At 42.7% G+C, this 26,173-nt stretch overlaps 1 protein-coding gene across 6 annotated transcripts in view; it reads right to left on the bottom strand.

Annotated features, from left to right (window-relative positions):
* Positions 1-25,951, bottom strand: part of LATS2 (large tumor suppressor kinase 2) — a 61,464-nt gene extending 35,513 nt beyond the window's left edge. The window contains exons 1-2 of one of the 6 annotated variants that reach the window (XM_061628574.1): positions 25,566-25,951; positions 13,585-14,240 (exon numbers count right to left, since the gene is read on the bottom strand). In XM_061628574.1, coding sequence (XP_061484558.1) covers positions 13,585-13,926 — 342 coding nt within the window. In that variant the 5' untranslated portion in view covers positions 13,927-14,240; positions 25,566-25,951. The other 5 variants (XM_061628576.1, XM_061628577.1, XM_061628575.1 and 2 more) reach the window with 5 other exon arrangements.
* Between the last annotated feature and the right edge of the window lie 222 nt (positions 25,952-26,173).

Here is a 26,173-nt window from a genome sequence, read left to right as displayed (position 1 = left end):
TTTTTGCATGGACTGAAGCATGTTCTCTTGCAGGATTTCCCTGTATTTTGCTCCATCTATTCTTCCTTCAATTTTAACAAGCTGCCCAGTCCCTGCTGATGAGAAGCATCTCCACAGCATGATGCTGCCACCACCATACTTCACTGTAGGGATGGTGTGTCTTGAGGGATGGGCAGTGTTAGGTCTGTGCCACACATAGCGCTTTGGGTTTTGGCCAAAAAGCTCTATCTTGGTCTCATCTGACCACAAAACCTTTCCCCACATTGCAGCTGGGGCACTCTCATGCTTTCTGGCAAACTCCAGACGTACTTTCAGATGGTACTTTTTGAGTAATGGCTTCTTTCTTGCCACTCTCCCATACAGGCCAGTGTTATGCAGAGCTCTTGATATGGTTGACTGGTACAGTCCACTCCCAACCACTAAACTCTTTAGCTCTTTCAAAGTGATTGTTGGCCTCTCTGTGGCATCTCTCACAAGTCTCCTCCTTGTTCGAGCTCTGAGTTTTGAGGGACGGTCTTTTCTTGGCAGTGCCTGGGTGGTGTGATGCAGCTTCCACTTCCTGATTATTGATCCAACTGTGCTCACTAGGATTTCCAAACACTTGGATATTATTTAGTATCCTTGTCCTAATCTATGTATTTGTATTATATTATCTCTCACTTCTGTAGAATGCTCTTTGGTCTTCATTTTCCTTCATATCCACAGCCTGACCAATGATCCTTCAACAGTGGGGGTTTTATCCTGACAATGTGAGAGCAACTTTAATGGTTCACAGGTGGAGGCCAATGGTAAGGTAACTGTGTCCTCGATAGGACAATTTCTTTCATCTGTGTAAACTGGGAGCTTCCACAGCACAGGGGTTGAATACTTATGCAAGCAACATGTTTCAGTTTATGTTTCTTACAAACATTTCCCAACATAAAACCAATGTCACCTTACAATAGCTGATTTTGAGTTTCATTGTTTCAAAATAAAATATTATACAAAAAGAAATTACAATGTGCCATTTGTAATTCAGTAATATGAGAGCATTGGTCAGGGGTCTGATTACTTTTTCAAGGCACTATAGCTCCTTATCTTCAAGGTATGGAACAAACAGGAGTGGGTTCTTACCTAGTACACTGCAAACTAAAATATAGTACACTACAAACTTAAAAATATATAAAAACCGAAACCACAGAAAATGACGTTATCATTATCAAAATGCCAAATATATGAGCTGTGTTCCACAACAAACATAGTCTATGCAGGAACAGGATATTCTCAATCACTATTCCAAATGGTCAGTACTAAACAAAACAATTGCAGTTAAACTAAAAATGAAAAGAAAAAGGGTTGTGTTTGTTTTTTGCTAGCTCAAAATTCTTTTTTCCTTACAGATGGACAATTTAGTCCTCAAAGCATTTCATTGGCACAAGTTGGAAGAGGAGGAAAAGATGGCGTGTGGAGGAAGAGAAGCAATCCATGAAAACATTCATGTTCCTTCACCATCTGCACTCTCCAGTTTTTGAATGACATTCTTTGTACTTTTAACTAAGAATTTTGTCACAGACTTAGCTCAAGCCACATCCGTACCATACATTTAAAGGACTATTATTTATACCAGAGTTCCCTGGGAAGAGGGATCAATTGTTGAACCACTCTCAGAGTTGTATCTCTTAGAGGAATAGGGGTCTCCTTACAGCTCTCAGAACCCTTAACAAACTACACTTCCCAGAATTCTTTGAGGGAAACCATGAATGTTAAAGTAGTGTAAAAGTATGATGAGAATGTAGCCTCCCTTTCAACCAATCAAGCCACCTTAATTTTGTTATTTTTTGTCCTAGATTTGGCATGCAGGGCTACTATTAAAAAGTACTTCTCATTTTCATTTGTTTGTTACATTTAAGTCCTATCTGTCCTCCAACACATGTTGGAGCATGCATGTTCCTCCCCTACCCCCATTTATTCCTCACAACCGCCAGGTGAAGTAGATTAGGATGAGAGTTGGTGAATAGCCCAAGGTCATCCTGTGAGCTTCATAACTTTAAGTTAGTTGAGTACTGGTTTTCATCTTTTAATTGGGTGGGGCAGGATGTGTCTTTTTTATGTTATTGCAGGATGAGCAATTTTAGTTAATAATGTACTTTTAAAAAAGTTGCTTTGAGACAAAAAAATGTAGTAAGTGATAAATATATATAATTACCAATCGTAACAAACATTATTATCCCTATTGTACAGACGGAGAAGTGAAACTACCAGCAACTTGTCAACAAAATGGCAGGCTGGATACTTGGATCCAGATCTCACACAATCAAGCTCAACTCTACATCAGTGGACGTTGTCCTACCAACCTCAGTGTGCCTTCAGCCATGCCCCATCTGCCCACCTCCTTACTTACAATGAGTCTAGGGCTTGGGACTGCCTGTCAGCTTCCCCCTCTCAGTGTTGCCCTTGTAGAACTCACAAGGGAGGAGGATGGGGACAAAACTAGCTTTACTTGGCTCTGCTTGTCATTGGCTCTGGATGCACCTATTGCTGACCTACCTGCCTTCCATGCTACTAGGCGTAATGAGCACCAGCCTCCACTGTCGAATTTGCTGTGAGGCCTATAGAGAAAGCCTTCCAAAATCTCCGTGAGTGTTTAATTGATTTCTATACTGCAGGCATAGTGAGCATCATCCATACAGCTGTCAACCCCAACTCCATATTTTGGGATGCCTCAGTGGTGCACAGAGAACACAACACAAATCTGAATGAGGCTTTACTCAACCCTACCCATGACACTTGGACTTTGCCCAAATTTGTGCATGCCTGGCCTCAAGCAACTTGGGCAAGATTAGGTTCATTATCTGCCCGCTAGGTAATGAACTAGAAAAGTATGGAAACATTCACACTTCCTGCAAGAAATATCCTATATACGCTGCTTTAAAGTGATACCTCACTACAAACTGGCACGTAGCCTGTGCATTCCAGAGCAGAGTGTCATGCTTTCCTGACCTATAACACGCTGAAAATTACTGGCATCAACAGTCCTCTAGTGCAGGATGTTATTTGCAACTTGGAAAACAGTTGAAGATTGGTTAAACCTGGCTTATCTCTTCCACGATTGCATTTCTTTATTGAGCCACACAACTGTACTATATGTATGAGTGTTTGTGAGTACAACTACTCACAAACGGAAGTCTCAGCCCATCTACAAAGTCAAGTCTAAGCTATCAAGGTTTAAACTCACCATAAAAACCTTCCAAGAGGAACTACTACACCCTGATACTATTGTGATACCACTTCCTGTTGCATTAGTAGTACTCTTAACCTTTTGGAATCAGAAGTGACTTTGACCATAGGAATGAACAAAGACTCAAAAGTTTCAATGATCTGCTGAAGCAATCATTTCCTCTTTTCCCAACAAGACTTGGTTCTCATAATTACACATTCCTTTGTCTTTCACTGCTCCCTTCATATCTTATCTTACTATATAATATTTTTCTAAGCGTTCACAAGTAATGTGACACTGCAAGGCTAGGCAATGGTGGTGTGCGAGGCGCCTGCTGACAGCGAGTGAATGAATGAGTGAGGCAGAGGCAGCTGTGCTAGCTGGTCCTGGTCCTGGGTGAGTGGGGGGAGGCGGTGGGATGGGGGTCTGGCAACCCGTGGGGTGGCTGGAGGGAGGGGGAGGGCTGGTGACCCATGGGAGGGAGTGCTGGCAACAGTAGGCAGGGTTGGAAAGTGAGCTGAGTGGGGCGGAGCCCCTAGCAGCAAAATAAAATGACAAAAATCCAGTGTCAAGTGGGTTAAGAGGTTTTTACGTGCTCTGTGCATACACAAAAATCCAAATTCTATTCCAAGGAAACACAAACTCCATGTTCAGAATTAAGAAGTTATAATGTATGAATTATTCTGATTACAGGATTGGGAAGAGACTCCCTGTCTGAAACCCTAAAGAGCAGCTCCAGTCAGTGTAGACAGTACTGAGCTAAACAGACCAATGGTCTCACTCAGTATAAGGCAGCTTCCTAGGTTGTCCGAATGCAGAGGCTGGTTTGTTTGAAACAAACCATGAGTGAGAGGCCAGAAATAAACCAGGGACAAACCTTGGTCTGGTTTCAGATAATACAACAAGCCACAGTATTGTTTGAGGCAGGCAGGAGCTGAATGGAAGTCGGATGTGAAGCTGCATGGGGACCGCACTTTCATGATTAAACCATGGTTTAATATAAACTATGGCTTATTGTGACGTGTGAACCAAATCGGCATGTCTGGGAAAACATGCATTTTAACATTTGAATGCTAGATGAAAGTGGCTGTGAGCATGGCAGATATACTCAAAACACACGGAAGCTTCTCTGTGTCACAAAAACTAGTGTGGGTACCTGCCGAGACAAATAAATTGATGCCTGGCAGTCAACTTTCTCTTCACTAGCATCAATGACAGAAGTGTGGAAGTAGTAACACCAATGATGATGCAGATGATACAAAATTGGGCATAGCTAATACCATGGAAGACAGAAACAAAATTCAAAGGGACCTTGATAGGCTGGAGCATTGGGCTGAAAACAACAGAATGAAATTCAACAGGGATAAATGCAAAAATGTAGCCCAAATCTAAGAAACTATGTGCATGACACTGACATGGGTTATCCAATACAGCACCCTCCAGATGTTGGACAGCATTGTTGGACAGCAACTCCCATCATCCCTAACCATTGGCCATGGTGACCAGGGCTGATGCGAGTTGAGAGTCCAAGAACATTTGGAGGGCACCACACTGGATACCCCGGCATACAGCCTCCTCCTCCTCATTGTCAGCCATGCCTGTGGTCTCTTTTGGCTTCTGAACCACTGTAATTCACCACCAGTATATTATACAAGTTTTGCTTTGACACAATGAAAACAGGACCTGTACTGCTTGAACAACAGAAAATGAAAAGACCTGCTTAAATATCATCTTGACCCTTTAAAATCTGACCTGATTTGTCTAGGTTCTCATGTTTGTTCTCCTACTAATTATCTCCAATAACACAATCTGCAATATCTCATTGGATAGTTAAGTGTATTTTTAATTGAAAAAAATAAAACAAATAGTTTAAAGTTTAATAACGCATGATACTGCTAAGTGCAGAAAGGACTGCCACAAGAACTTCACAAAATCTTATTTTTCATGCAGTGTTTGTTGTTGTTTTACTGCTTCTGTTGGCAGCAGGAGAGTCAAAAGCATTGTAATCTCCAACAGCCAATTTGCTGCTGTCCTGGGTTTAGATCCCCAAATTATTGTACTCTCACAACAAAAGGCTTCTTTTTGAAAAAGCATACACAATTTTGTTTTAAGCCTGCAAATGTTTTTCACCAACAGCTAGTTAACTCATTAATGTGCTTCAGCCATTACATTTTGTTATAGTGGTAGCAACTTCAAAATCGGGGAAAATACACTTTTGTGAAGGAAAAGGGATGGTTGGAGAAATGTCAGATTATCTTTGGCTGGAGACAGGCATACTATCAAACAAGGGTCCACAGTGCAATTCTTCAGCCTTGCGGAGAACTCACCTTCATATCCGAAATGTCAGATGACTATATCAGCAAATCGATGGCTCATCAGTCTTGCCTCCACCTAATCACTTTCTCTTGCCTGGGGCAGGGTGGGGGAAGTGTCCTACAGACTTCTGCCTGATACATGAGCAGTGCAACCTTCTCCTATTTCAAGTTTCCCAGCTGGAGGGCACTTGGTTAACTTCCTCCAAGGTGGAGATGGCAATAACGGATAAGCAAGGCAACAGGTAGGAAGAAGCATGGCTGATAAGCTTGAATTAACATTTGATTTGCTGTTACGTTTACCTGATGATTCAGATATAAAAGCATGTTCACAGCACTGTGAACATGCTGCAAGACCTCTTTTTGTATTCCAGAGGAATACATGTTGGTCTGTTGCAATAAATGTAACAGAGAGTCTTTGGGCCCCTTAAAGACTAAAGGAATTTATTGTGGCACAAGATTTTTGTAGAGTAGGGTTTAATTAATTTGGCCCATGAAAGCTTTAAGCCACAATAAATTTGGTTATTCTTTAAGAGACCACAAGACTCTTTTGTTGCCTTTGCTCTTGTATCTGTTCAGTTTTTCAAAGTGTTTTCCATTACAGCAAGATCAAAGGATTTTGGAATGCAATCAAGACTGTTGCCCCAGCAGACAGATTCCAAGCCCTTGACTTCAATACAGGTGATGGGTGGATGTTCTGAGACATGTTACAGTATCCACTAATAGCTCTTAATTTTCCAGTTCATTGAAAGGCATCATAGTCTCAGGTATTAGCAGAACTGTGAACCCCTCAATTGTGCCAGACTACAGAATTCAGCAATGCATGCAGAATTCAGCATTCTGTAGCTGGTGAAGTCCTAGACCTCAGAGAGGGGATATTATTTTAACTTGTACATCATTCAGAGGACTCTTGTTATTGGGTGGCTGATAAAGCACATAATAAATATTGAAAATGGAGGAAATTGTCTAGCCTTCTATTGGGACCTTATCTACGTTCAAGCTTCATGGAAACATGGTAAAAACTAGACATTAATGAATCATACTTATATCATGCCCTTCAACAAATGGTGCCAAGGCGGGCTGCAGAATGTAAAACAGTACACACGATTTAAGCACAGTGTAGGGGAAAACACTTTCTCTTGAAAGTTTAAACACTTTCTCTTAAAAATTCTCCTGAAGCTGCAAACGTGCCCCAATTTTAAAATCCCATGTTGCAGTCTTGCTCCAGATTTTAAAAAACCAGTCACAAGGGTTGCTGCAAACAAAGAAATATAGCCAGTTGAAGCTCATTATTTTAATCATATGCTTAAAAACCCTATATAATTTGACCCAAAGAGAAGAGACAGAAATCAAGCAAGCAAACCAACAGAGCAAGGTGCCGTTATTGCAGGGGAGTAAATCCCATTGAACTCAATAAGCATTCAAATGATCAATCCATTCTCAGCAAATTTGCACAGGATCCCATTTCTTATCTCCCAGATTAAAGAGCAGAGAAATTCACTTATAGGCAAAAAACAAAACCCTTGCAGTTTAAGAAGGTACATATAGCCAACAGATATTTCTATCAAACTTGAAAAAGCAGGGAAATTGAGCAGCTAAAGTGAAAGCACCAAGGGAGCAAGAGACTTGACCTCCTCTCTGAGATATTGGACTGCCCTACAAATTTGTCAAAATGCAAACACAACTTGGGTTGGTCTTTCACAGTCCAATCCACTTTCTGTGTAGCTTGGAATAATTTGGTAACATGTGCCTCTGAACATATGGTGAGTGGTGGCAACACCTGCCATCTCCAAAGATGGAGATTTACAAACGCCCTCGAGCTGATCTTCCTAGGGGCCGGTTCACATGGCAATTTAATGTGAGATGGGTTCTACTTGCATGCCCATTTAATTCGCAGCGATCACATGACATAGGAGGCAAAGGGAAGGCATCCCGGTGCTTTCAGCTTTTAATCCACAGCAAATAAATTCAAGTTTAATCCAAAAAGGGAAGGAAAAACCATCTGTTTCGTATCTCTAGGGGCTTGTATATGCTTAGCTCCGATCCTTTTGTGAGTCCACACCCACTCCCTCCTCCTCCCTTTGTTATGTCATTTCCTGCTGCCTCCCATTCTGCAAGCCTGCCGCAAACGGTGTTTTTTTCTTTCTGCCCTAACTTGTACAAAAAAGCATAACGTTGTTCAAACAAATATTTATATTTCTGTTGGATTCTGAAAATACATATAATCAAACTTAAGGATTTTTTTCTTTTTTTAATGAAACTTACTCTGGAACAAACTGAACATGCTCGGTTGCCAGGGTAACCAGAGGAAGTGATAGTTTGACTTTAAGTGGCCGTGGTCATTAGGAAGCTGTGCGATTGACTCTTTCCCTTCAGTACGAACAGAAGACAGCAATTGGAAGGTAGGGTGATCTTTAAACTCCCATTGTGATGGAAAAAGCTTAATCTTTAAAACCAAGTTCAACTCCAGTGTGAATGAGCCCCAGGTTTTACAGTAAAAAGGAGCGGGATTTGACTAGCGTCACGTCCCCACATTTTCAGAAGAGAGAGATGGGGAGATGCACTGGAAACGGCAGACCTGTGAGTGTGTCTCTCACTACCCTCTCTCTCTCTCTCTGTTGTAACCAGCAATGGCAGATGTTGTTAAAGGCCAATTTTAACCTTCCAGCCGTGTCTGTCTTCCTTCAATTTAGACAAAGAACCTACTCTACAACAAACCGCTGTTGAACGCCCACAAGCAGGGCAAAAGCAAGTTAATTACCCTACACATCTACAGTTGATATAGCAGCTTTTCCCAACCTAGTGCCCTCCACATGTTGCTGGACTATTCCCACCAACCCTGACTATTGGCCCTGCTAGCTGGAGCTGATGGGAATTGGAGTCCAAAAACATCTGGAGGGTACCAGGTTGGGGAAGGCTGTCATATAGGATTTCTTGAGGTCATGGGGAAGCAGGGGTTCGGTGTCTGACATTGCTCCTCACCCTCCCCATGAGTAGCAAAGTAATTCTTTTATTTGCTTAATTTGTATAATATATGCACAATTTTAAGCTCACACAGTTCCAGGTATTAGTATAAATGGTTTTGCATGTCTTTTTTTTCCCAGTCTCCAAGCCACAAATATTTTGCCATTTTATGAAGAAAAATGTGTTAAGACACAACCAGATCAACATTGCTAAAACACACACACAGTTTCCCAAGGAACCCTCATAGCTCAGCAAAGAAGCCGACAACTGCAGCTCTTCAACAATTCACATCAGAATATCATTTTGTAGTGGAAGCACCAACCCTGTCAACTTTTTCATTCTGGGAAAGAATGAAAAAAAGAGAGCGCAAGCCAGAATCCAAACCTCTCCAGGTTGATGAATATATCCAATCGTATGCTCAACAGGGGTGTATTTGTCCAGGGTCTCAGGGGGTCTTAGACCCCTTACTTTTTTGGGAGCAGGGTCCCAGCACAGTGCCTATGTCTCCAGCATCCTACAAGCTGGAGGAACTAATAAGCATGAAAGGGGAGTGTGTTGGCCATTCAGAAAAGTCTTCTGACATGCTTCCTTGTCCTTTCCTGCTGATTGGAGCCAATGAGAGTTAAAGGAGGTGAGTCAGCCACTGAGAAGACTCTTCTCAGTAGCTGACACTCTCTCCTTTCATGCTTATTACCTCCTAGGGATGTCTGTTGTTGTGGGAGAAGGCATTAACAAGGATCTCATTCTCAACCCATCAGTCAAAACTGTGACTATCATGAAGGGACCCTGCACTTCTGAATTTACCACTACACTATTGTTCAATTGCATCTATTCAGTGCAATTCAAATATTTAAAATATTTAAAAATCTACTATCTATAACTGCATGCAACATTCCACATCTGATTGTCTGGAGTGCTTCTAAGTAGATTAATGTTCTGCAAGAAGAATATCTACTGTCCTGCTGCCAGTAGTTCTTGAAGACTGAAAGGTGCACTTTCAAGCCTAGCAAGTTTTGTTTACCAACCGATGGGCAACTACCAGCATTTCTGGCTTCATATTTTCATGCTGAGTAAGGTTGTGCCTTTTGCTGTCAAGTTCTACAAATCCTGGAACTGTCTGCACTGCTTTTTTTTTTAATTCATAGCATCATCACATGCTAGTTAGTTTAGTCATATCTGAATAATAGTCATGCTAGTGTGAGATACATCCAGTTGTTGGGAAAAGAACAAGTCTAGAATTACAGTTTTGTTAATGTCTCCTTTGTACACCAGTGATTTACAATACTTTTAGACTTTTCAATCTAAAAGCCCTAAGCAGATCTAAATAAAAACATATACCTCCACTTTGAAACTGAGCAGAGTTTCCAATTACTTGTTATTTAAGCCATGGTCAATGAATAAGCCAGAACCATGAACTAAAGTTAGTTCAAGCCGGGCTTGCTTGAACTAGCCGTAGTTTAAACAAACCAGAGTTTGCCCTGAGTTCAAATATAACAGGAAACTATGGTTAGGTTAAGTGAAAACTTCCAATCTCCTCCTTGTAGACTGCACAGCTGTCACTTTAAGAACCCTTCATTTTTAATCATGACAGTCATCATCAAGATTTCTTGCCTGGTCTTTACCCTTAGGTTCCAGGGTGAGTTACAACAATTTAAAAATGCAATTATGAAAATCAGTTAAAATAAACAAATGTTTTATTAGCTAATTTGAGAAAGGCTTAGTTCATCATCTCATGGTTGTTTAGCAGCTAAACAATCAAGATAGAAGCCCACTTCATATTGACAATATTGTGGTTAATTAAGATATGCAATGGTACCTACATGGTGAAGCTGACGTATCATATTAAACTTAAAAGATGGTTGGGTTGCAGCTGAACTTTAATAATTTGTCATGCTTCAAGCCTTTAGACTTATCTGAAGGAAAACATAATGGATTCTTTAAGGTATAAATAATTGTGTTGTTATTTGTGCATTTTCTGTGGAGAAGCGTAATGCATTTTAGAACTGTATTTTCTATTGCTCCATGACCTTTAGTGGAATTAATCCACATAATAGCATTGTAGGACTCCTATTTACTTGTAGCATCCAAATCAGCTCTACTTCTGGACCAGAATATTTTTAATGGGGCTCAGAAGATGTACTGTAATTCACAATAATTATTTTCATTAATATTACTACTACTACTATATTTTATTTATTTATTTATTTTACACACACACACACCACATTTCCTGCACAGAGCTCAAGGTGGCATATATGGTTTTGCCCCTCTCCATTTTATTATCTCAACATCCCTGTGGGGTAGGTTAAGACTAAGAGACAATGGCTCACCCAGCGGTCTTAATGGATGAGAGGGGATTTGAACCTTTGTCTTCCAGGTCCTAATCTAACACTCTAACCACTATACTACACTATCATATAATAGCCCTACTGGATCAGATCAAATGTCTGTGTAGTTCATCATCCCGTTCTCATAATGGCCAACCTGATGCCTTTGCAAAGCTCAGAAGCAGGACATGAGAGCAACCTCCTAAATAGCATTCTCCTGCATATGATCCCCAGCAACTGGTATTCAGAAATTAACTGCTAATGTAAGGCAGTCAAAGGATTTTAAAGTGACTATAAGTTTGTGCTGCCCTAACAGCAGAAACTTGAACTTTATCAGCTTGTATCCAAATAACTCTTTCCATGAGCAGAACATAACTGGTTGTGCAAATTAGGGATTCCTTTTATTTTCACCAGTTGCACACATGCCCTGTGGCATCCCACCATGCCACATCACATTTATTTACACTAACTTTTTATCCCATTTTCCCCCTCCAGTGAAGACACTCAAAGCACCTAACAATGTACAGAAACATCAAAAGTAAAAACAAATAGTCCCTACGACAGAAAGTAATTGCACAAGTGGGTCAGTGGTGCGAGATTACCCTTCTGAGTAGCCCTTTATAACAGAACAGTCTTCCACAGGCATCAGTAATAGTTCATTGCTATTTATCACAAAGGGTGTGCAAGCCTTGAAAATACTTCTCAGGCTTTCATGCCACTCTGAAGTGATTTCCAACCATCAGGAGCAGCTTCTCAGGGGCGCGAGGGGCTGAAGTAGGGAGAAGGAAGAAAAGCGCATCTTGCACAGATATCACTATTACAGTACAAGATGATGTTACTTTGAGTTTCACTGATGTAACATTATTCCATTTTCATTTTAAAGCTCATACTGTATATAGCCTTCATGGGTCTAGAAAAATTGTGGGATCAATTTATATGGTCATCCTGCACTGTCATACATCCCAGCCTTTGTCTTCCTTGGACACAGAAGCAGGAAGAAGCAGTTACTCCTAGAAATAGGGTACATTGCAAGGGGCATCTGGACACTGGTTGTTCTATAGACTCTCCAGTCCTTATATTCAATGGCTGTATTTGCCCTAAAAGGCACTTCAGCTCAGAACAGAAGTAAAAGAAAGTAATACATTTATTTTAACCAACACTTACATTCTGAAACCAGAGATGTCAGGGCTTGGGACTCTCTAGAAGTTACACCCCTGGCACAGAAAGCATGCTTAATGCCAGCTGCATATGGGCTGGTCAGTTATTTCAGGAGAAAGAAAGAGAAAGGCACTCTATTTTTTACTTTATATATTCTGGTGCAGAAATGTGACATTAAAATATGTCTGGAGGCTGAGTCCTGGTGAGCCCTGGTTCAAATGACAAGCTATAGTTAATACACTTTGAAATTGCTGACAAACTTAGATTTTTTTTAGGGCAGACCTCAAAACTGGAACTTAAAAGCAATGGATTAAACTTTGTTGGTTTCCCAGCTTTCTGTGCTCCAATTACTTTTAAACCTTCATCTGCAAACAGAAGAATTAATTCCAGGTTTTAAGCCATTGTGCATCACAAGATTTGCGAAACAACTGTGAGAGTTGATGGCTAGACAAAAAGAGAGGAAACCACATTTTGCCCCCATGCAGTGTTTGTCAACACAGTTCTGTTGCAACAATAAATGCTTTAGCTTATGCCTTCTTACGAAGTGTGAGGAAGAGTTCTTATTCTAATCACTGCTACTCAAATCTTCCAAAGCATTGAGGAATCAAGAGGTTCTGGCAAAGCAGCAATGAATTAAATCCACTGAACATTAAATAGGAACAAAGGACACAATGCCCTGGTTCACACATCTTGCTAAGCCAAACCATGACTTAGCATGAACGTGTGGGCTCTTAAGACAGGAGGTTATGGCCGCTTTAATCCTTCTTGGTCATTCTGCTCCTATGCTGAGCTAAACCATGCCTTGGGGTGTCATCCAACCACAGGCTTGTGGTTTAGCTGTCTTCAGATTAACTTTATTTATTTGTTGGTTGGTTGGTTTATATCCCGCCCCTTCTCTCAGTAGGAGCTCAGAGCGGCAACAGGAGCTCAGGGTAGCTTGTTCTAACCAAGGCTTGTTCTTTCATTTACAGTTTGTGATTTGTGTGGGAGAGCTAAACCATGGGGCCAGGCTCAAACAACACATTAAGTCAAACTATGGCTTGGCTCAATGCAGTGCAGCAGCAGAACAATCAGGCAGGATCAAAGCCGCTGCAATCTCCTCTTCAGGAACCGACATGTTTGTGCTAAGCCATGGTTTAACCAAGCAGGTTGTGGAAACCAGGCCAGTGAGTAACACTCAAGTGGTGAGCACAGACACTCTGAACATAGAGGAGCTTCTTCATGTTCTCTTTTAAGAGCAGGACGATGTTTTGTATCTGCAATGGGAAATCCCACTGGAGATTCTGCTGTTATAGAAAAAAAATCAGGTTGCCCCTTAAGCATGTTGGATTGTTTAAGCATCATTATGGGGAGCTCATGGAACAAAAATGCAAAGCAATTTACCCCATTCTGTCAACCATTCTCCTTTAATCCCAACCCAACATGGTAGAGTGAATGCTGTTGCAAAGCACATGATAAGTATAAGGTAAATAGGGCCACAGCGCTCAAGCCCTAGGACCATAGCGAGGGCATTGTGTACACTCAGCAGCAACTTAGTTGCATGCCAATATTTCCAACAATATCAGTAGCCAATACCAGATTATTACAGCCTTGTTGCAGAGCCAGCCTGCTTTAAAATAATGCTTACCTGATCACACCCTGCATTCACCAGTTCCTGCAGCATCTGCCTATTGACTTCAACAGCTGCTGAGGTGGTACCCAACTCATTAGCAAATGGCAGCAAAGAATATCTGATTTCTCGCAGTGCTTTCTGGTAAGGTCCAAACTTGGCTACTGGTCTCATTTGCTGCTGCCTGGCAGCATCTTTCCCTACTACAATTTTAGGGTCCAGAGAAGTTTCGCCTCCTGGTCCAACAGGTAATCCTTGACTAGAAGATTTGGTAGGCTGCTTCAAACCTTCCCGGATCTCTTGCAATCTTTGTCTGCTGTTCCCAGAGTAAGTGGTAGCAGGAAAAGTCTTTGGCCTCATGGTGAATCCAGTTTTGTTTCAGCATAAATACCAGCTTCTTTTGCATATAATCAAAGGGACATTCAATGCTATTCTTCTTGAAGATAAAAGGTTGCTGTAAAACATAATCCCTTGATAGTAGTTCCAACATAAATAGTAAACCTCTGGAGCAGAGACGTCACACTTCTATCTTCTCTGAAGTCCCCTGGTATATCAATAGCATTACATAAATGTTAAACAGCAGGTGCCACTTGCACACTTCTTCAGCTCAGAGTTTTCAGGGTTTCTATACACAAGGGGGAACCCTGAATCTTCATCTTGCTGTTTTTCAGCGTCTGGAAGAAGAAGAAAAACAGATATAGTCATGCAGTTCTCTCTCTGTCAAAAAGAATTCTTCCCAAGACAAAAGAGCCAGCCTGATATATTATATATATTATAAATACTGCTTTACTTATAAAATCCAAAATAGTGCACAATGAAACCATGCAGAATATAGAAATACATCACCGTTAAAAATTTCCTAGAAGTTTTATACTAAATTAATCCAAAAATAAATGAAACATTAAAAACTTTTCCCAGACAGGAAGCTCTTAACCTTTTTCCTTATAGCACTCGGTGTCTGGGACCTTCAGTGAAGAGACAGTTCTAGAGAACTGGGGGTAACAACTGTACTCAGTGAACAGGATGTTAAATTTGGATCAGGGAGACCTAGGTTCAAATACCCAGTCAGTCATGAAACTTACTAGGTTGTGCTGTGCAAGTTATTCTTATTACATTTTAACAGATGAGAAGATAAAAATGAGATTTATCTCATGCTTGCTGCTCTGAACTTTTTGGAGGAACAGTAGGCTATAAATGTGATTTAATAGTAATTGCCATAATTTAGCAATGACAGGACTATCAGATTCCAGAATCAAATAACTTAATTTGTAGATCTCTTAATTTTTTTCACCTGATGGTTTTTCAACACTAACAATTAAGGGAACATGCAGTATTGTACAGTTTTTACTGTGAAACTTCAGAGCCAAACTCTAAGGTCGGCTGTGCAACACACAAAGCAAATAGGATTGGGTGCAGAGACTACTGCACTGCCTAATTTTTTTAAAAATGTGTTTAAAGATGTTTTGTTTTAATATATTTTAAAGTCTGTTTTTATTATTTTTAAAAGTGTTTTTAGTGCTTTTGTTTGCTGCCTTGGGCTCCTACTGGGAGGAAGGGCGGGATATAAATCTAATAAATAAATAAATGATTCTAAGCCCAGTATCTTTAAAAACTGTGCCCTTGCGATGATACATGTTTACATGCATATGGTGTGTAACATGTTATCACAGACATGTGTAGACTTGGTAACATTTACTATATTATGCCCTAAACAACTTGGACCCAAAGTACCTTAATGACTGCCCCGCTTCTTTATGCTCCACATCTATCATCACTGAGATCTTCTGATGGGGCACTTTTGGTGGTCCCCCATGCCTGACATTTGTTCAGCCTTCACCAGGGACAAGCCTTTAGTGTAGGCAAGCCATGTCCTGCAGAACTCCTCACCAAGAGAAGTCTGGCAGGTCTCATCTCTGCTTTTTTTTAGATGTCTTTTAAAAGCTACACTGTTCAAACAGGCTTTTAGAAATTGAAATTTTCTACCAACCAGTTTACTGACATGCTATTGATGTTTTACTGATATTATTGTAATATTGTGTTATTTGTACACCACCTTGTTATATTTCTGATGAAAGTGCGGTTCATAAATATTTAAATAAATACATGTTAAAATAATGCTTTATTCCATTTATGAAGAGATCTAGAACTGTCTCTCTCCGATATTCTTTACTAGTCAAACCAACAAAAAAGAAAAGAAAAAGAAATTAATGGCAGATGGAAACTGGTATATTTAGTTGAGAAGGTAGCTTTGTTTACTTTTGCAGAAACGTACATGCATTAAGAAAAATTTTAAAGTTTGTGGGGCATTGTTTAACAATGAGCATTTTATTTTAGTGTTATTATGCAGGGCTTAATGTTAGTACTGGTTTGTTGGTGCTTTACTATTAATTTTAATGGTAGTTTGTATGTTGGAAGCCATCTCAAGAGAGAGGTTGACTGGAAAAGGCAGCCTATAAATATAATATTTTATTTAAAGTGTAATATTGCAATTAGATATATTCAACAATTGAAGTAAACACCCAGGAGGTTTTCACTAATTCGGGTGGTGCAACAATGCCAGCCAAACTACACTAGCCAAGACAGCAACAGAACCAGAGCTCTCTCCTTGTGTCCTCCCATGCATATACAGACTGGTGCATACTTCAACACAAATATGTTAGCTCATTAACATATGTACAATAGGACAAGACTCACAGCCCAAACAGTTCTCACAAAAAATGGGAAGGTACACAGAAGTGACAATCTTGTGTGATACTCCAACCAAGTAGAGGAACATAGGAAGCTGCCTTACACTGGATCAGATCATTGGTCTATCTAGCTCAGTGCTGGCTGCTCTGACCGGCAGTAGCTCCCCAGGATTCAGGCAGGAGTTTTGCCCCCAGCCATCCCTGGAGATGGCCGGATTGAACTTGGGACCTTCTGTATGCAAGGCAGATGCTGCTCTACTACTGAGCTATGGTCCTTCCCCATAAGGCACACAAACCTGGATCAGGTACCAGACAGAGCTCTGAGGAAGGGGGCAGAGAAAGGACAGCAAGGAAGAGGCATGCCAAATAAAGGGATACACAGGCAGAGAACATATATACATGACTGTCACAGACCACAAGGTACTGACTTGTGTGTGAGAACAAAGCTGATGCAGTAGGTGCAGCACTCAGCAAGCACCATGAGGAGTTAAGTGTCAGGCTTTGGACCCAAGACCACCCAAGTGTTTATGGGTGGGAAGCAATGCTAGGCAACCCAGTTTCAAGGCCGCATGTCTACCCACACTGGGTCTCTTCGCTCTTCAAACAATATCTTTCTAGTGTTTCTGCTTTCTTGTACAATTCCCATTCATTTCAACAGCACATACAAAAGAATTTTCTAGAGATTGTGTGCATTGTTTACAGTGGGGAACCTTTTTTCAGACCAAGGGCCACATTTCCTTCTGGCCAGTCTTCCAAGGGCCACATGCTGGAGGAAAAGTGGGCAAAACAGCAAATGTAATTTTAACCTTTGTACATAGACTACTTTCCTCCCTCCCTCCCCCTCCCCCTCTCAGCAAAAGGCATTATCAGAGTGCAAGAACACTTTCCAGCCAGGTAAAATCACGTGGGGTGCGAAGCAGGGCCTGTGAAGGGTGTGGTCTGGGAAGAGTTCCAAAGAGTAGACAGAGAGGCCTGGAGGGCCACATTTGGTTCTTGGGCCAGAGGTTTCCCATCCCTAAAACCCAAACAAATTTACACAGAGTTCAACTGATTTCAGGCAACTGCGCTTAGTATTTATATTTGATCAAAATAATTACCACCAAACTTTATATGTCTTTATAAAAACAGAAAGGCCCTCCATGGCGCAGAGTGGTAAGCGGTGGTAACGCAGCCAAAGCTCTGCTCACGGCCAGAGTTCGATTCCAACGGAAGGAGGAAGTCGAATCTCCAGTAAAAGGGGTCGAGGTCCACTCAGCCTTCCATCCATCCGTGGTCGGTAAAATGAGTACCCGGCATATGCTGGGGGGTAAAGAAAGGCCGGAGAAGGAACTGGCAATCCCACCCCATATATACGGTCCGCCTAGTAAACGTCACAAGACGTCACCCTAAGAGTCAGAACGACTCGCACTATAAGTGCGGGGACACCTTTACCTTTTATGAAAACAGAAAAACAACTCTTGGAAAAGAGGGGAAGGAGAGTGAAAACAGAAGTGTATACACGAACATTTGCATTGTGGACAAGCCTTCCGTCAACATAAAAGCAAACTAGCTATAGCACACACAGCTGGTGCAAACAGTTCACATTCCTCTGGAGGAGAGCCCAAACTGGCATGATCAGCAGGGTAGGCGTGATAAAATTGTTCATGGGATTCTTCAGTCTCCAGAGCCACATGCAAACAGACAATCTTCGAGCTGATGCCAACAAAGGCAGGGAGGTGCCCCTATTCAGGGGGTGATTGTCCATCTATACAGATTGGTATTTTGCTTTAGTATTTTGATTCTGGATTTTAACTCACAGCATGTATTTTCATTTTATTTGTATTTTAGCTTTGTACTTTTTTGGTTTTTACTTTGTAAGCAGCTTAGAGGTTTTTTATCTTAAGCAGTCTATAATTTTTTTCAACACATAAAATAAGTAACAACAGTGCAACAACTAGAAATTAAACTCAGGTTCAAAATCCAAACCAGATTCCACTGGGGCTTTACTACAGTTCAAAAGTAATACCCACCACTGATGGACAAAGAGCCATCCCATCCATGTTTAAATTTGCAAGAAGCTTCCAACCTCATAATTCCTTTTTTTTAAAAAGAGCCTACATTAAAACACAATTTTCACCAACATACTTGGCGTTGTTCCATGTCACGTCTTGCTCAGAGCAGACCCAATGAAGTTAATAGACATGACTAACTTAGGTTCATTAAACTTGATAGTGTGAAGAGCCTGAAGTACTGAGCATGCACAGTTCTCTACACATATCCTTTAGATCTTAGCCTCAATGTACATCTCCACAGGTTATTTCCCATGCCATGTTGTTCGAATGCCTGATCACTGTCTTCCAAAGCAGCTACTTTACTCCCAACTTAAGGATGGAAAGTGGAATATCAGTGGACAGCAAAAGAGGTTTAAAGATGCTCTCAAACCTAATCTAAAAAAATGTAACATGAGCATCGAGAACTGGGCAGCACTGGCCCATGAGCGTCCCAATTGGAGGTCAGCCATTATCAAAGGTGCTATGGACTTTGAAGAAGCACGAGTACAGGGCGAAAGGGACAAACGAGCTAAGCAGAAGGCACGTCAAGCAAATCCTCATCGTGACCACCTTCTATCTGGAAACCTATGTCCTCACTGTGGGAGGCTGTGTGGATCCAGAATTGGCCTCCACAGTCACTTATGGACCCACTGTTAAAGACCTTACCCTGGATGACAATCTTACTCAGCCACAAGTGATCGCCAATGATTAAAACTAGGCCATAAACTTGAATTCTCACATAAATAGAAATTATGGGCTAAAGCAAAACCAAGACACCAACCCTCTACTGTATGTGTATCTAAATCTCCTTCTCCATCCAGGTTGGCAGTGCCATAACCTCCTACATTTTCACTGCAAACAGGCAAGGCATTAATATCGGTTAAAGATAGCTGTAATGTGTACCATGAGCATTTAGCAAACAAAAGGGAATATCCAGAATACTAGTTTGCCTCTCATTATTTGGAGAAGCATATGTAGGGATGTTTGATGGCAGCTGTTTGGAGTTGGAAAAATGTTTTCCTGGAACCCTCTTGGAACTTAGGATACAATTGACACAAAGAAACAACAGCATACTGTACTCGTTTCTTGAAAAGCTACTGAATGGAGGCTGCTCCATGGTGCTAAGTGTTCTGTGTAAGGAGGCCCACCATGCAGTTCTAGCGAGTTTCACCATCCCTTACCAAACTGCCAGAAGAGGATTGCAACAGCATGACAAACATCTGCATTTCAAAAGAGACACCACCTTTCTGATTGTGTGAATCAGGCCACAGCAGTTTCCAGAGTCAGTGGACTAGATGAGACCTTCCTGTAGCCAAATTGTGTAAAGCAACATTAGGCACCTTAGAAAGAAAAAAAATCAAAGTTCCTCAAAGTATGCAAAACAGGATTAAGTAACTTTTCCTCCACCCAATGGAGTAAGATATTGTATCACTGCTTTGGAGAGGAGGTGTCTTTTATCTAGCTATGATTCAAGATTCCCCAGCACTGACATGAGACAAAGGGGAAAGTCCCTTTTCTCTGGCAGCAGCTGCAGGGACCACAAGCACTGGAGGAATATGAGCAGATAATTCTGGCACTATACACTTCTATTTGAGCATAGATGAACTCTCTGTCAATCTTACTAGTCTAGACATTAAGTTCTTCAGGGCAGTGACTCTCCCTCAAATTACACATCAAAATGTATACATACACTGTCCTTGGCACATATGAGCTCTAATATCATTTGGGTGTCTCTAAGCTTTGATACAATAAATACTTATTTGCAGCACATTAATACTGGGAAATCCAGCCATATGACCTTCTTCTTACTTAGGGTGTTTTGGATGTCACATTGCTAACACTGTAGAATTAAAATCACCATGCTACCACAAAAATCAGCACTGTTCTGCTATGTTACAACACAGTGGACACACTGGAAACTTATCCCTAGATCTTGTGATATGGAAAGTTAGAGCATACCAGACAATTACTTTGGCTATATGGTTCTACCATGTGCCCCAGTTATGGCTCTCTAGTGAGCCATAGAGAAGTGGCCTAACCTTCCAAAATGGAACAGCTACTTTCTTCTAGTCTCGTATCTTCAGTCCCATAAGATCCTGTGATAGAGTTTCTAATGTTATCTAGAAATAAATGTGCAACATCCCATGTGGCAAATGTTCACCTTGTTACTTCTGGACCAAAATAACCTTTTCAGCAGTTCTTAGAAATATACAGACATCATCATGTAAATACCATAAAGTGCAGTATGACTACACTGACAACAGAATTGTGGTTTCTGACAGCACTCCTAATCAAATTATTCAGTTAACTATCTAATCCCAATCAATACAATGAAATTTATTCAAATAGCCTGGAAATTATATTGCCTGTGGTATGTTATTTATATTTATCAAGGTGAGTGATCAGGTATCAAAACTGCCCTTATATTTTTTATTTTAATTTGGGGGTGTGTGTGTGTGCTCAAACTTAGCAAAACTCAGTGAATGCAAATGCAAGTTGCTAAATAAATCTTAAATTAAAAGGAAGGAACTTTAGTATCTCCTAGTTTTATCTCCCTAGAGCTTCAGCGGAGGAATTAAAAATGGATTTTAGATAGCAATGAGCCTCTAGCTTCTTCTTTAGGATGGTCAGCACTTGAAGGACCCAAACACATCTTAAATGGTTTCAAGGAACAACCCAGAAGCACCAGTTTCAAGGGCTCTCATCTAAGAACTCTACAAACCTAAAACCCATACCTCTAATAACTGAAAGCAACCAAACAAGCCTATAAGGAACAGCAAATCTGTGCAAAGTATCACGCCTAGGACAGATACAGCTTGCAGACAGATTCCAGTCAACCAACTATAACCAAAACTTTCAGATTTAAGGACACAATTCAAAACTCACATACCTGAGAGCAAGCCCACTGAATTCAATAGAACTTACTTCTGAGTAGACTAAGTCTCCTTATAAAGCTACAATTATGTGACTGTAGTCTGCACTTTCTAGGGTAAATAACTTTTTATTGCAGCACAAGTGAGGAACCTCTGGCTTGCAGGCCAAATTCAGTCCAGTACAAGTCCCAATTTGGTCCATGAGGCCATTTGTTCCAAACCACGTCCCAAAATTCTAAACTCCAAACCACTTCCATCATAGGTGGCATCAGGTGTGGGGCAGGTAGCAATGTGGCTGGATTGGCTGTGCAACTGAGTTCCCCGTGGGAAACTCAATCACACAGTTGATCCCTGCAGAAAGCAGGGCTGAAGTCATTGCCCATCTGCTGAGCTCCCTGTGGGGAACTCAATTATGCAGCCGATTCCTGCAAAAAGGAGTTTTGCCAGCCCTACGCTGAACGCATCTGATAGCCACCTGTCCCACCCACCTGTCAAAGTTGGCCTGGGGGGATGGGGACAGATAAGGATCTTGTCCTCTGGCCCAAAAAGATCCCCCACCCCTACACTAGAAGGAAGTTTCAATTCCCAGGTGGATCTTTTTGCATCAGCATCGTCTGCTCAAGAACTACAGAGATTATAAAAGGGGCAAGAGGTCCTGATGGTAGTCTTATTAATTTTTATTTATATAGCACCATCATAAAGGGAAACAAAACAAACAAAAATAGTAAGTGATACAGAGGGCATATGAAGTGACAGGCGGGAAAATCAGGATGCCATGTTTGAGAATGAGGCATGGGGTTGTTGCACAATTGCAGCTCATCCACACAAAGCATGAATGGCCGAAGGGTTTCTGCATGGAAGATTCTACAGCTTCTGGTCCAACACAAAACTGAAGTGAAGTATGTGTAAAAGGAGGCATGATTAATGTGCAGATGATGATGATGATATAGCACAGACAAATCTCATGACAGCTCAGTCAAATCTCATTCACTACGGGAAGAGAAGGTTGATCCTTATTACCTGTCTGATCCACTTCCCTGGTTTAAAAAGTGCCTTCATTTCCACCTAGTTGGTATTTTTAATCCTCCCTTTTCCTCAGCTAATATGCTGCTCAATTGTGCAACACACAGCAAATTTGCCAGATGAGTTATCCATGACACCAATTGCTCCTATGCTGTAGTCACTAATAAGATAGGCATGTGGAGTAAGCAGAGGATTACACAATTCTCATGAGGGCTCAGAAAAGAAAAGAAAGAGCCTAGTTGTCCCAACATGACCTCAGTATGCACAAACAAATACAGAATCATGGGATGCACACCATTCCCACATGTCCCTAATGACAACCCATTTGGCCCAGAATAACCTGTGTGTAGATGCAGCACATGCTTCTAAATGGAAACTCTGGAAGTACCAGACATCTGTGTACCACAAGCTATGCAATGTGACAATGCAAACAGAAGTAAACTTGCAATGCAGAAAAGTCTATACAAATTGCAGCTGTCAAAATGTCCTTATTGCAGAACTTCACACCAGGCTGATTAAGCCAGATAGGCTCCCTTCTACTTCTGGTAGACACGGATGTGTTCTCTCTCTCAATATTCCGCAGAGGAACCCCTGGTCATCTCCTCTGCTAATTAACATGGGATGGAAAATAGAAGAGTGTCAAATTTCTAGCAGCCAATGTTGGGTTTACATCTACATTACAGTAGCAGAAAATGGAAGAACTGGTTTGGCACTTGTGAAAATATTCTAAGAACATAAAAAGAGCCATGCTAGATCAGACCATACGCCTATCTAGCCCAGCATTCTGTTCTCACAAGACCCAGCCAGATGCCTACGGGAAGCCTGAAAGCAGGACCGTAGCAGTTTCCTCACCTGTGATTCCTGGCAACTGGCATTTACAGGCATACTGCCTCTAACACTGGAGAGAGAACACATAAATTGTGCCACTGATAGCCTTATCCTCCATGTATTTGTCTAATCTCCTTTTAAAGCCATCCAAGTTGGCGACCATCACTACATCTTGTTATAGTAAATTCCATTGTTCAATAAGGTTGTGTGAAGAGATACTTCCTTTGGTCTGTCCTGAATTTCCCACCCTTCAGCTTCACTGAAGGGGGGGAGGTTTCTACATGAAAGAGGGAGGGAAAACCTCTCTACAGTATTGTGTTTCTCCACACCATGCATAACTTTATACACCAAATGGAACTGAACACATGATTGTTCTGTTAAGGGCCCAGGAACAATTAAAGCAGTGGAGGAAGAGAGGCCAACACCAGAAAGTTCTGCTTTGGTACTGAACAGACAGCAGGCCCTAACCTTTTCCTGTTTTACTACCGCCTCTTCAGTCCCCAGCCACAGCTGCACCCCTCGAACTGACATTGGAGAAGGGGAGCAGGACGGTGCCCAAGACCGAAGGGCGGGGTTGGGAAAGGAAGGGCCAGCGGTTGGGCTCAGCTGTCACACAGACTCTCTCATGCCTACTCCAAAGGCAGCCCTGGGGAAAATGTCGGGAAGAGGGAAGGCCCGGGTAAGGGGGCGGGCAGCAGCAGCAGCAACTACGCGGCGACTTCTCTGGCGGAGGGCTTGGGACGCAACGACACAACCGTCTCTTTCCTTCAGAGCTGCACAAAGGGGACTCGAGTGAGCGGCGAAGGCGCCACTCCCCTCCGCGCAGCGCCGCCTGACTTTTCCTAGGGCTGAGGGGAAAAGTTTGCTCGGCGGTTGGCTCTTTTCTTCCGGTGGGGACCCGCCAGAGGCCTTGAGCGTGGTCAGAGGGAGCGCCACGCTCTGGCAGAGGGCGGCTGGGTTGGCGGCCGGACCGAGCACAGAGAGCACGGCAATCCCTCACCCTTGCAAAGGCCTCTCTGGAAAGGCTCGAGGTGGAGGCGCAACCCGTTTTTGCTTCGGTAGCGCGCGGAAGGTGTGGCGGCTGTCAAGAGGAAGAAGCGAAGGTCGTTTGGCCACTCCTGTCTCCAACAAAACCGGGAGGTTGCAATCCCCTTAAACCCAATCTGTTTCTGAGTGTAAGCCCCGTGGGACTCTGCCGGTCTTACTCCCGAGGAAGCGTACACAGGACCGGGCTGCAAGGCTCCGCGCCTTGTCACTTCCATGCCACATCCTCAAAAAAAATCACATCCTTGTACACCGCATTGGTTAATCCGAAATAAATGCCCCGGTCTGATTTCCCACTCACAGCTGATATTAGAAACGGCCCTGTTATGTACTTTAAGGATAGTACAAAACCGCACATTTGGCTTTTCACACACACACGTCCCTGTGGGAGTGTATAAGGATTCTGAACTTGAAACAGACGTTGAGAGAGGCCACGAGATGAGAAATTGCCCATGCAAACGTTCCACATCTGTCCCGTCCCCTAACAAACGTACTTACCGCGTAGGAAAGTTCATTCACGTGTAGAATTAACACGCCGGCGGCACAACTGCCCCAGCCATCAGTCACTGGACGTGCTAAACTCGGCACACGTAAATAGGTTAGCTGGCCATGTAAATGCTCCTATATGGGGCTGCGCGCGTGTCGAAAAGATTACGGGGCAACTGTTTTACCAGTGGCTGACTTCATGAGAACATTTCAGCCTCTTAGTCCAGATAAAATACGCCATCACTCTATCCAGCACAGACTCGCTCTTCCTCTTCTCTGCACAACACCCTCTAATCTAAAACAGAGGTTTTAGCCCACAAGGCCCCCTAGTCAGCAACTAACTGTTAGAAAGCAAGTGAGAGCCAGGGGGGTCTCAACCCTCACCCTCTATTCCGGCTTGGCAGCAAATTTTGTTGCCACAGATACAGCTTTCTCCACACTCGCCATTCCTCGCCTTTGGGGCTGTCAGTATCCATCAAGTGCGGAGATTTGGTCCAGGGGCTTCCAGTTTTCGACCGGTCCTAGACGCGAAAAGATGCTTTTCCGCACCGCCTTCCTCCTTTGACCCCCGCGCTCCGCCCTCTGCAAATCTCTCGCCCCACTGCAAAAAGGGCCACCCGAGAGACTGACTCGACCCCCGTCCTTAACACGCGCCATGCAGTGGGTGGACACTTTCCGATTCTTGGCGAAGCTGGCTGGCCCAGCAGATGACCTCCGCCGCTCGCTCTTAGAAACTCCCAGTCCCTTCCCAGAACAACCGTTTTCCTTCGCCGATTCCCCAGCTCCCTCAATTCCCCGAATAATTGTGTGGGCGTGTGTTTTAAAGCACAACTCAGGATTTCCCGAGGAGAAAGCCACCCCCTCGAAGATTCCCGCACCACCGTTTCCCAAAAGTCCTTTCTCTAGAGGAAAAGAATGTTTAAAAGGCCAGAAAGCTGCAAAGTAACAACAAGAAGGGAAGACGGATGGAGGGGCTCAGCCCACCCCCACAGGGGAAGCCCTTGCCCCACCCCTCCACAGTCCCTTACCTTCTTGCTCTAACGAGGAAGGGGGTTCCCCGCACTTAGCCCCCCTTCCTGCCTTCCGATGCCCACCGGAGAGTCAGGGCGCAGCCTCCGCAACTCCTCTCTTGTGCCTCTTGCTGCCGCCCCCAGCGGACCGCTCCTTCTCCATTCTTTCCCCCCTTTCGGGCTCAGAATGCGGCAGCAGCAGGGCACAGTTGGGACATTCGCTACATTGTTAGCATTCCTATCAAGCCACGTGACCCGGGCTCCGGCGTCATTCCATCTCCCTCCCCTTCGCATACCAGCGGGAAGCAGCGGGGCGGATCCGCGGCGTTCTGTTCGTCAAGCGCTGGTTGGTTGGGCGGAGCCCTACTGGACGTTCTGAACCGCCGCCCCCATCTGTATGTGTATGTACTGTCTTCAAGTCGATTCCGAGTTTTATGACGATAGGGTTTTCATGAGGCAGTGATTGGCCCAAGGTTACCCAGTGAGCTTCATGGATGTGTGGGGATTCAAACCCTGGTCTCCCAGGTCGTAGTTCAACACCTTAACCACTACACCACACTGGCTTTCTGTATGCGTTAGCGTAGTGGCAAATTCAGAAGTGCAGGGTCCCTTTGTAATAGTTACAG

Source organism: Rhineura floridana, chromosome 5, assembly GCF_030035675.1.
Source record: "Rhineura floridana isolate rRhiFlo1 chromosome 5, rRhiFlo1.hap2, whole genome shotgun sequence".
Classification (NCBI taxonomy): Eukaryota; Metazoa; Chordata; class Lepidosauria; order Squamata; family Rhineuridae; genus Rhineura; species Rhineura floridana.
Note: the sequence above shows the minus strand (reverse complement) of the source record. Positions and strands in the feature narration are given on the sequence as shown.